Below are 12,499 nucleotides of genomic sequence, written 5' to 3' on the forward strand. Positions count from 1 at the left end.
TAACAAGGTTTAAAGGTTATCCATTGTGTGAGCGCTCGCTGTGTGTACTCCGTACACTCAGCGCAGCGTGCGTACGCCAAGTGCGTACCATGTGCAGGACTCTGTACGCAAATAGCGTACAAAGTGCGTAGCACGTGCACGTAGTCTAGCGGCCATAGCGGCTCAACGGTAATAGTGTACAAAGGCGTATAGCTTTGCGGTCTAAGATAATACCGACATTATCACCGGCTCTCCATATAGTATAAATACCTGTCCGGGTGCCCTCACGTAGCATGCATTCACACAGACCTCCGAGTGCGGCACTTCTGGACTTTAGTAGAAATCACGGCTCAGATAGGCTAGTATATATACTATCTTATCTGAGCCGTGATTACTACTAAAGTCCAGGAGTGCCGCACTCGGAGGTCTGTATATATATATATATATATATATATATATATATATATATATATATATATACTTGTTACCATGTTTCCTGTTCTTCCAGTAGATGTTTAGAGTGCGGACTCTTCAGGTGTAAACTACACACCTGTATTATCCTGTATGCACTTGAATATGAATTAGGAGTACCAACTTCATTTTATACGCAAATGGAATTACCACTCTTATAGTGGAGGGAGCCACTCATGACTAAACTGTCATGAAAATTGTTTATGAAGAGGTCACATACTACTAATACATTGTGGTGCACTTTAAATGACAATGGGCCGTGAAAGTGCATAACAGACCAAGAGAAAGAGTTAAAATGCTGTGTTTACTGCTTTAATTAATTCACTGGTTAAAACTTACAATGAGGACAGAAATATAATGAAAATTAATAAGCAGACATTTACTTTAATTATGCTAAATACAATCATAAGCTTTTTAGACCTTGTATTATGGTGCAGCGTTCTTATATCTGAGTAGTGGGATAAGTCTCATCCTTTAGCTATTATTTCATTTTTGTAACTATTCTCAGGATTGTGGTCGAATTTTCATTTCCGCAAGTTTGTATGAGTAACTAGACCCTCGGCCGGAGTTCCACTTAATTCCACCTTGCTTGGTGCTGATATTGCCCTTCAGGTAGAGGCCATTCAGGTTAGACCAATAACATTTTTCATACCACCAGCCTCCCTTATGCCATTCAGCACAGCTACTTTTGTCTGCATCATTGTCTCGGTCTTTGGTGGAAAATTGAAAATTTTTGTGCTTGGAAAATGAGTCACCTGGAACAGACAGGAAGACGAAATTACATTCCGAATATCGCTGATCAAACAGAGTAAAATGTGCTCCTTTACTCACCTGCATGGACATCCAGAAAGAACGTTAACAAATTGTGCTTATTATATATTTTATTTGGCTGCTTCAGTTTCAAACATAATGCTGCAATTCGGAAAGGCGATCCTTAAGGGCCCTATAGACTGGGCGACCTGCCGCCGAGCTGCCCGACCACCGATACAAGCAAAAGAATATTTTTTTTATAAAAATAAGGTATTGTGTTGACTTACTGGTGGAGAAATAACTTACTAATATTTCCCTTCTTAGGGGTATTCTAATAGTAATACTGCTGCTGCTACCCAAAGTGAGGGATGTTTTGCGCCCCTCGTGATTAGGATATATTAGAAACAAGAAAACAAACAAAGTGGGAGCGCTGCTAGTATTACTAAAAAACCAACCTTCTTCACTCATATAATTAATACTCATTAGCGGTGTAAATGATAAAATGACCTTTAATTAATACCATAAAAAAACAAAACAGAAAGAGAAAAAGAAAGAAAGAAAATAAAAAAGAAAAACAGTAATAATAACACCAATAATAAAATGTATTACTGAGATGGAATACCAGATCAGAGATATTTTATCTGATTCACCTGAAACATATAAAAGTCCTGTGCAGGCTATAATAGTATTGCACAATGCCCTTGCTTAATAGCGTGGTCTCATAGGTTAGTCCAGATGGTTACTTGTTGCTGGCCAAAAGAAAACATTGTTTCATTTTTGCATGAAGATATTGATACTTTTATATGGCTTCATCCACATATATCACAATGTAGCAGTACGGATCCAGCTAAATGCAATATCCTTTATAGAAATAAGGATCCCTTGATCACACAGTCTCTATATTGAGGTTACCTGGGTCCCACGGCACTGGTGCTGTTCCTCTATTTGTCTCCTACTGGACCTACAAGAGATCACCGGAGTGCCGCTGTGCACATCACCAGCACACAGTACTGACGTCAGCAAAGAGAACGGGACCACGAAGCACACACGGACAAAAATCCTCCTCCCTTGTTGTAAAACGCTGGCAGGTCCAGTAGGAGACAAATAGAGGAACAGCACCAGTGCCGTGGGACCCAGGTAACCTCAATATAGAGACTGTGTGATCAAGGGATCCTTATTTCTATAAAGGATATTGCATTTAGCTGGATCCGTACTGCTACATTGTGATATATGTGGATGAAGCCATATAAAAGTATCAATATCTTCATGCAAAAATGAAACAATGTTTTCTTTTGGCCAGCAACAAGTAACCATCTGGACTACCCTATGAGACCACGCTATTAAGCAAGGGCATTGTGCAATACTATTATAGCCTGCACAGGACTTTTATATGTTTCAGGTGAATCAGATAAAATATCTCTGATCTGGTATTCCATCTCAGTAATACATTTTATTATTGGTGTTATTATTATTGTTTTTCTTTTTTCTTTTCTTTCTTTCTTTTTCTCTTTCTGTTTTGTTTTTTTATGGTATTAATTAAAGGTCATTTTATCATTTACACCGCTAATGAGTATTAATTATATGAGTGAAGAAGGTTGGTTTTTTAGTAATACTAGCACCACTTTGTTTGTTCGACCACCGATACGGCAGACTGGGCGACCCGCCGCCAAGCTGCCCGACCACTGATACGGCAGACGGGCGACCCGGCGGTGGTGGTGGTGGTGGTGGGGGGGTGATGGTGGTCACTCCCCCCGTCAGCCGGCGCCATAGCAATGCATGCTAATATGGACAATCTCGTCCATATTGGCCTGCATGCATAAGCGACGGGGCACCAACGATGACCGAGCGCGGGGCAGCGCATCATTAATCGTTGGTGCCTACATACTGCATGATATGAACGTTCATATCATGCAGTGAGATCTGCCAGTGTGTAGGGCCCTTTAGTCTTGCCACTGGAAACTTTGTCAAGTTCTGTAGAAGTGTAAGGTACTACTAGTCTCTGGCCATTAAGGTGCGGCCTCCACAACGTAAGTCTTGCTGATACACAGGGGCCTGTACCTGTGCCCCCTGCCACCATATGCATAATTAGATGTCACTAAACAGTGCCATTTTTTTCAGGGTAAATAAAAAATGACTATGTTTGGACATAGCTGTAAGTAAAGTAACAGCAATATTGTGCTTGTTCTCAGGGACACAGATATAACGGGATGCTGCTAATATGCCAGCTGTCGGGATCCCGGCGGTCAGGATATTGATGCCGGGAAAATGCAGTTGGACGGAATCCCAAAACAAGCCTGGTATTCCCACTCGGGTGTTGGTCCACGCCACCACCCGAGGGGAATATAATAGTGAGGCGAGGTAAACTCGCCACGTGCCCGAAGAGTTGCAAGTGAAGGGATTGCGGCTGTAGGGATTCCAGCATTGGTCTCCTGACCGCCAGGATACCATACCGAATACAATATAACAGTTGCTTTGACAAGTTGATACAAGATCTTTTACTACACAATTCCCAAATATCAAATACTTAGCAGCAATCAAGAGAGAGAGCGATACATTTTTAAATGTATTAGACTGCAATGCATTAGCTTTTAAATAACCAGATTTTATATACAGCTGTGTCCTTATACCCCTAGAGCCTATACGCCATACGGTGCGATACCCAGTGTGATTGTGATGCTTTTTTTAGAAAAATGCACAGATTATTTGCACAGTGTTCTAGAAATGCTGGGCTGTGACTTTAACCGCACAGGAATTAGAGAGTCTGGGGCAGATGTATTAACCTGGAGAAGGCATAAGGAAGTGATAAACCAGTGATTAGTGCAAGGTGATAAACGCACCAACCAGTCAGCTTCTAACTGTCAATTTGCATATTGGAGCTGATTGGCTGGTGTGTTTATCATCTTGCACTTGTCACTGGTTTATCACTTCCTTACGCCTTCTCCAGGTTAATACATCTGCCCCTCTATTTACTAAGTCTTGGAGAGAAATAAAGTGGACGGAGATAAAGTACCAACCAACCACCTCCTAACTGTCAAACACTGCCTGTAACATGACAGTAAGGAGCTGATTGACTGGTACTTTATCTCTGTCCTCTTTATCTCTCTCCAAGGCTTAGTAAATAGACCCCTTAGTTTCAAACACATACAAAGTCACGGTTGAAGCACAACAGAACTTGGAGTGAGAAAAAGACTCATCCGTTGCATGACAGCACTTCCTACACAGATTCAGACTCAGTCGCACACAGATTTACAAATATTGCACATTAAATTAATCTAATAGAATAGTTTTGTTGCTTCCAGCTGTTTCATTTATGTGAATAAGACAATCTGTGCGTCCGTGTTGCCTGGGACCTAAGAGGGGCTGTTTGGTTGAATGAAACAGTGTATGAGGACACATCTGTATACAGCCTTTTATAAAGAACAGATGTAATGAACACACAATATATGCACTTAAGTATCCACATGTGAATAACTAAATGACTGAGACAAAAACATCTGTAATCACTTCGAACAAGGAAACATCCCTATGGGTCATAATACACAAGTTGCTAAATAAAGCAAATAGTAATACAACTAGATTAGATTCCAAACAAATACATGTGACAGGAGCTGTAGAGAATCACCGGCACCCAGCAACAGACAACTTACATATAAAATGAACAAAAGAAAAACAATAAAAAATCAGACATGCACTAAACATAGAGACAAACACCTTCAGCAGCAAAAAGGCGGAATTGAGGGATTATTTGCAGAAGTTGGACTGTCCTAAGACTTGTTAACAGTCTTCAAAAATGTCCCTGGCATCTACTACTAATGGTTATTTGCTGCTACAATAATAATAATAATAATAATAATAATAATAATAATAATAATGTGGCCATTGGCCCAATATCACCACATGCCTCTCCAATCCCCCCAAGGAAGTTTTGAGGCGAAGAAATGTGTTGGAACACTCTGGGACCTGTAACCTGTTCTAACTGGAGTTTTAAGAATCAGGACCAGTTCTTCAGCTAAGCTATTTATATATATTTTTTAAATGTACTGATGTTACCCTTTTGTATTGTGTAAACTATGTCAAATAAAACTGTATAAACTAAACCTCCTAATGATAATGTGTGGACCCCTTATTCAAAAGTAAAGCATTCAGTACCTTTAATACCAAGAAATAATGACACGGAGACTTAAATTTGGCAGAAAATTGTTAGCTATTTATTGTACCCTAACCATTAGCAAACCTGTAAATTGAAAATTTTAGTTAACATGCCGATTCAGCCGGCATATGGTGGCAGAAAAAAGAACGGCTCTATTCAACTGACGCTAACCTTAAAACATTAAAATTCAAAACTATCCAAATTTAAACACAAACTATAAAATTGGTAATAGGTGCCCGACTCATACCCCCACGGTGACTACCCACCCGGATGGGTGATGCCGCTGCCCCCGGACGGGTGGTCGAGTGGCCTTAAAAGTCAATGGAGGTGAGTGCACCTAAACCACACCAAACTGTAAATCACTACAACTAACAAGACAAACTACAACCTGACGTTCTTTTCCGCCAACAAATAGCCAACGATAACACCAGACTAACAATTCAAAGCCAAGGCACTCCGTGCCAGAACCTCTACCAAACAGGGTGGGAGGGCGGGAAGGCAATTCAGCAGCAAGAGAGACCAAGCTGGCCTAGCATTCCCTATATATATTGACCCTCCCCTCTCACCATGGGCTGTACTTTCCTCACAGCTAGGTCCACCCCTCACAGGAGGTTTAACTCTCTCTATTCCTATGCAGTCATTTCGCTCTCCTAAACCTCCTAATGATAATGTGTGGACCCCTTATTCAAAAGTAAAGCATTCAGTACCTTTAATACCAAGAAATAATGACACGGAGACTTAAATTTGGCAGAAAATTGTTAGCTATTTATTGTACCCTAACCATTAGCAAACCTGTAAATTGAAAATTTTAGTTAACGATTCAGCCGGCATATGGTGGCAGAAAAAAGAACGGCTCTATTCAACTGACGCTAACCTTAAAACATTAAAATGCAAAACTATCCTAATTTAAACACAAACTATAAAATAGGTAATAGGTGCCCGACTCATACCCCCACGGTGACTACCCACCCGGATGGGTGATGCCGCTGCCCCCGGACGGGTGGTCGAGCGGCCTTAAAAGTCAATGGAGGTGAGTGCACCTAAACCACACCAAACTGTAAATCACTACAACTAACAAGACAAACTACAACCTGCCGTTCTTTTCCGCCAACAGCGAAAGACTCCTCCCCAGAGTCTTCGCACCGCCACCATAACCTCAACCTAACTCCTGCAACACTAGAAACAGATCCTCCAGGAAAAGCATCATCCCCTCATTGGACAGATGCACACCATCAGGCCGAAAAAGGTGACTGTCTCGAAACCGAATCCTAGGGTGGCGAACCACTTTGCCTCCGTGGGACAACACCCACTTCGCCACCGCCCCATTCACCTTCTGCCTGGCCTCATCAATCAGGCGACCGTCCGCCACACCTCGCCAACTCAACCTTGGCACCATCATAGAGAACACCAAGACACAATTGGTCCATGCTGCGGCCACACTGGCCAGATCCTTCATCATGGCCCACCGCAGCTCCAAAGATGTCCTCTTCCCCAGGTCGTTGCCACCTAAATGGACAACCAGCACCCTAGGGACTCCACGCTCGCTGACCTGACTGACTAATCTACTCTTCAGATCTTTCCACATCATCCCCCGCCAACCAAGCCAATGAACGCCATGAGCCCTAGGAAACATCTGCGCCCCCTCCGAAGCCAAAAACCTGGCTGCCCAGTACACATAAGAGTGGCCAACCACCCAGACTGCCAAATCATCGTCTACCCAACCTGAAGAGAAGGAAAGGGGTAAAAATTTGGTTAATAAGAATCTAAAGCAGAATTTATTAAATGCATTAACCTGAAGGATCTGCTAAAAGAAAAAATGGATTTTCGTGTCTTGCAGAAGTAACGGCCTAGCCGATCTGCACAAGCTTCCAGCCAATTGAAGCAGAACATAAACACACAATGGGAAAAATAAAAATAAAATAAGAAAATAAACGGTGGGGAGGGGGGTATAAAATGGGAAAAACATGTAAGAACTCAGCTGGAGGTGAAAGCGTAAAAACCTGCTGAGGGACTTTGATTAGAACTGATCAGCCGAATTGTAGATTAGAATTCAGTCCGTCAAGTCAGGCAAAAAATCGCAAAAGAACTCCGGACCCCCGCTGCCAGCAGCGGCGAGTGGCTAATCCCTGAGTAGGATAAACAGGGGAGACAAACAGATACACCACACAAGGACGTTCTGAACTTTACAACAGGACTTATACAACTACAAATAAACAAAACCATATTCAAGCAAACAAATCATGCAACGGGGCGAATATATCGTCTGTAACTCGACGACTTCCATCGCCCCACCGCCTGGATTTCAGCCACGGAAAACCCTGCCGACGCAGCTGACGTCGCAGCCCCGATGCGGAAGGAATGCGTCCCGAAAGCAGCGGGTGGAAGGCCCAAGCTCGCCAGACAGCGACCCAGCATCCAACGAAACTGATATTTCGTCACTGGCAGACCGTCATAATGCAGCAACCACGACCCCCGACCATCGGGCCGCACTGTCGCATATTGTACTGCCAACCTCACTGGGCAAATGCTCTCCTCCAGCGCCGAAACCAAGGTGACCCAACGACCTCTACCTACTTGGTCCTTCTTAGAGCGACGCAATCTGCACAGCAAGGACCTCTCACCCACCTTCACGTCCTCGAGAAGCATGCGCGAATCTGCTCGCTTAGATGGCGCCACCAGCTCCGAAACCCGAAAGGCACCGTGGTAAGCCATTGAGAACGCCAAACGGAACAGAAGCGATTCAAAAATAGACGACGCGATACTGCCAACCACCATGATGACAGCCGGAAGCAAGGCCGCATCAATGGGCCGCCTCCTATCAGGCGGCGTTAGCGCCACGCGCGCCCACCCCTTCATCGCCTTAAGCAGAATCCCGCTCTTTGTCACGTCAGGGACACCCTTGATTTTGTTAAAGAACGAAATACCAGCTAAGTACCGGGATACCACCGCTCTGGACCTACCCATAACAAACAGCTGCCAAATAAAAGAAAGCATCATCCGATGCCCGCTCTTACCTTGTTGACTTCGTCCTCGGACAAACTCCTCCCACTCGCTCCAAGCTTGTCCGTAAGCCTTGAGCGTGTTCGGAGCGACTGACCGCATCGCTAGACCCTCCAGTCCGGCCCGATCACCTGCCAGACATAACCGGGACATTGAAACCCTTGCTCATCGGCCTCGGGTGCCAACAAACAAAACCTCTCCCACTGATCTCGTGACAACGCGTCGGCAATTCCGTTCTCCAGACCAGGCACATGCTGCGCGCGGAACCACACATTCCTATGCAAGCATGTCAACAGCAACTGCCCCAGCACCCTCAGGACCACCAGCGACTTCGCCCTCTGGTTATTTATCGCATGCACCACGCCCAGATTGTCACATCTAAACAAGATGCTGCGATGCGCCAGACGATCGCCCCAAACCTCCAGCGCCACCATAATGGGGAAAAGCTCCAGCAGCAAAAGGTCCTTAGTTAAACCCTCGCGATGCCATTCCGCCGGCCACAAGGCCGCGCACCAAGATCCCTCAAGGTAGCAACCGAACCCAGAGGAACCCGCCGCGTCGGTAAACAGCTGCAGCCCAGCGCTGTCGACTGTTGGGGCCTGTCAGATACACACCCCGTTGAAGTCCTCCAGGAACGAGGCCCATACGGCCAAATCCCTCTTAATCTCGGAGGACAAGCGTATGAAATGATGTGGCCTGGCACACCCCGCAGTCGCCCTCTCCAGCTTCCGGCAGAAAACCCTGCCCATCGGGATTACCCGACAAGCAAAGTTCAAAAGGCCCAGCAAGGACTGCGCCTTCCGCAGCATGACTTTGCGCGACCTTACGAACCGGCAGATAGCCTCGCGGAGCTTCGCAACCTTGTCCTGAGGCAGTCGACACGATCCTGCCACCGTGTCGATTTCTATCCCCAAGAATGACAAACAGGAGACCGGCCCCTCCGTTTTATCCTTGGCCACAGGAACGCCAAAGTGAAAAAACAGAGCTCGGATGCTGAACAGCAAGTCGCCGCAGCGTGGCGAATTCGCCGGACCCACACACAGGAAGTCGTCGAGGTAATGGGCGACTCCGTGACCCCCTGATGAAGACTCCACGCACCAATGTAAGAATGTGCTAAACCGTTCGAAAAACGAGCAGGAAACGGAACATCCCATCGGCAAACATTTGTCGATGAGATACTCCGCTCCAATCCGAAAACCCATAAAACGGAATGAGTCCGGATGCAACGGCAGCAACCGAAACGCGGATTCCACATCGATCTTAGCCATCAGGGCCCCAGGGCCGTAACTACGGACCAATTCTAGCGCCTCGTCAAACGACTGATACACCACCGAGCAATGAGCCAGCGGTATCGCGTCGTTGACCGACGACCCCGACGGGTAAGAAAGATGCTGAATGAGCCTAAAAGCACTTGGAGTCTTCTTGGGAACTGCCCCCACTGGGGAGATGACCAAGTCATCCACCGGGGGTGAGATAAACGGTCCCTCCATCCTACCCAGCCGTACCTCCTTATCCACTTTCTCCCGCAGAACCGACGGCAAGGCACGAGCAGACTGGAGATTCCGTTGGGCCCGGACCGAAACCTTGCTCGCAACAGGCAAGCGAAAACCAAACTGAAAACCGTGAAACAAAAACTGAGCGTCCGCCTTATTTGGATACCAATCCAACCACTTGGCCATTGTATCCAAATTAATTGGCGTTGGTGCCCTGCGGAGCGCTCCCGCCAGGTCTTGGGTAACTTTGCTTACCCCGCGCACCCTGGTGTTAGGTTCCTGGTGCTCAGAACAAGGGAGATGTTATGAAGCGAGTCCAGAGCACCAGGACGTAATGCTGGGAAAGGGGAATGGAAAGGGAATAGCCCCTGGCGCCCTATCTCCGTTGTCTCGCCCGTGCTGTCAGTACACTCTTGCGAGACTATGGTTGCTTGAGCCCATGGCAGCCGCGTTTGAAGGGCGGATTACGTCTGCCCAACTTCGATGCCCCCTCAGGTCTTAATGAGAGACAAAGAGTGAACCGAGACAGGGTGATAACAAGGGGCCCTCTGACTAAACAACAAGGCCAGGGGCTACTAACAAACCTAAAACCAAAGTATGTGCGGCTTGCCGCCAGAGGAAAAGAACAACAAAGGAAATGCTGACCACACGCCGACACAATACTTTTGTGTACCGGCGGTGACAGCATAAGCAGAACCCTCTGCAAAACACCAGTGACAGAAATAATAAGGGAATACAGCGGCCTAGGCCGACGGATGCGGCAGTGCCGCTACTCACGGAACCAGTACGAATACTGGCAAACGGACAGGAACTTCCAATGCTGCTGACACAGACTCTCAGAACTGGAGGACAGGCAGAATCCCAAACGACAGACCGGTGGACACCAAGAAGCCAGAAACTTGACCAGGCACAGGCAAAGGCACTGGACCTCAGGACAGGAACGCCTCACGGCAGGACACGGGATCAGACATAGGAATCGACACAGGGACTGACACAGGAATCGACACAGGAATCGACACAGGAAGCTCAGGAACTAGCAGGAACCAAGCTCAGAACTCAAGCAGACTGGAAACCCAGAAATATCACCAGCGTCTGTGAATACCACTGAGCCAGCATATAACAGAGAGGCCTAATTAATAATCTCATGCAGCTGCCCTGTTGCATGACTCCAAACTGACAAGATGCAATTAGCAGCCAGGTGAGGCTGAACACATGGGAACAAGCTGCAATTACACAGACTCACCAGCGGCAGCAACCAAGAGTACTCTTAAACAGAGCAACGGGAAATCCTGGCCTGCGAAACAACTTATAAACATAAAATAGGAATGAACCACTACCTGTGGTTCATAACAGTATCCCCTCCTTAAGGGTGAGTTCCGAGCACCCCATGACACCCACGGGGAACATGAACAGAAGAATAATAAGAATTTACTTACCGATAATTCTATTTCTCGTAGTCCGTAGTGGATGCTGGGGACTCCGTAAGGACCATGGGGAATAGCGGCTCCGCAGGAGACTGGGCACATCTAAAGAAAGCTTTAGGACTATCTGGTGTGCACTGGCTCCTCCCCCTATGACCCTCCTCCAAGCCTCAGTTAGGATACTGTGCCCGGACGAGCGTACACAATAAGGAAGGATTTTGAATCCCGGGTAAGACTCATACCAGCCACACCAATCACACTGTACAACTTGTGATCTGAACCCAGTTAACAGCATGATAACAGAGGAGCCTCTAGAAAAGATGGCTCACTACAGCAATAACCCGATTTTTTGGTAACAATAACTATGTACCAGTATTGCAGACAATCCGCACTTGGGATGGGCGCCCAGCATCTACTACGGACTACGAGAAATAGAATTATCGGTAAGTAAATTCTTATTTTCTCTAACGTCCTAAGTGGATGCTGGGGACTCCGTAAGGACCATGGGGATTATACCAAAGCTCCCAAACGGGCGGGAGAGTGCGGATGACTCTGCAGCACCAATTGAGAGAACTCCAGGTCCTCCTCAGCCAGGGTATAAATTTTGTAGAATTTTACAAACGTATTTGCTCCTGACCAAGTAGCTGCTCGGCAAAGTTTTAAAGCCGAGACCCCTCGGGCAGCCGCCCAAGATGAGCCCACCTTCCTTGTGGAGTGGGCATTTACAGATTTTTGGCTGTGGCAGGCCTGCCACAGAATGTGCAAGCTGAATTGTACTACAAATCCAACGAGCAATAGTCTGCTTAGAAGCAGGAGCACCCAGCTTGTTGGGTGCATACAGGATAAACAGCGAGTCAGATTTTCTGACTCCAGCCGTCCTGGAAACATATATTTTCAGGGCCCTGACAACGTCTAGCAACTTGGAGTCCTCCAAGTCCCTAGTAGCCGCAGGCACCACAATAGGTTGGTTCAGGTGAAACGCTGAAACCACCTTAGGGAGAAACTGAGGACGAGTCCTCAATTCCGCCCTGTCCGAATGGAAAATCAGATAAGGGCTTTTACAGGATAAAGCCGCCAATTCTGACACGCGCCTGGCCCAGGCCAGGGCCAACAGCATGACCACTTTCCATGTGAGATATTTTAACTCCACAGATTTAAGTGGTTCAAACCAATGTGACTTTTGGAACCCAAAAAACTACATTGAGATCCCAAAGTGCCACTGGAGGCACAAAAGG

General features: G+C 46.4%; 1 protein-coding gene across 1 annotated transcript in view; it reads right to left on the reverse strand.

Moving 5' to 3' along the window:
- Positions 1 to 746: 746 nt before the first annotated feature.
- The window catches only part of LOC134948338 (ficolin-1-A-like), a 93,937-nt gene continuing 82,184 nt past the window's right edge, over positions 747 to 12,499 (reverse strand). Inside the window, exon 9 of the mRNA XM_063936260.1 lies at positions 747 to 1,205. Within this exon, the coding sequence (XP_063792330.1) occupies positions 955 to 1,205 (251 nt within the window). The 3' untranslated portion in view covers positions 747 to 954. The remainder of the gene's footprint in view (positions 1,206 to 12,499) is intronic.

This window comes from Pseudophryne corroboree, chromosome 8 (genome assembly GCF_028390025.1).
Source record: "Pseudophryne corroboree isolate aPseCor3 chromosome 8, aPseCor3.hap2, whole genome shotgun sequence".
In the NCBI taxonomy this organism is placed as follows: domain Eukaryota; kingdom Metazoa; phylum Chordata; class Amphibia; order Anura; family Myobatrachidae; genus Pseudophryne; species Pseudophryne corroboree.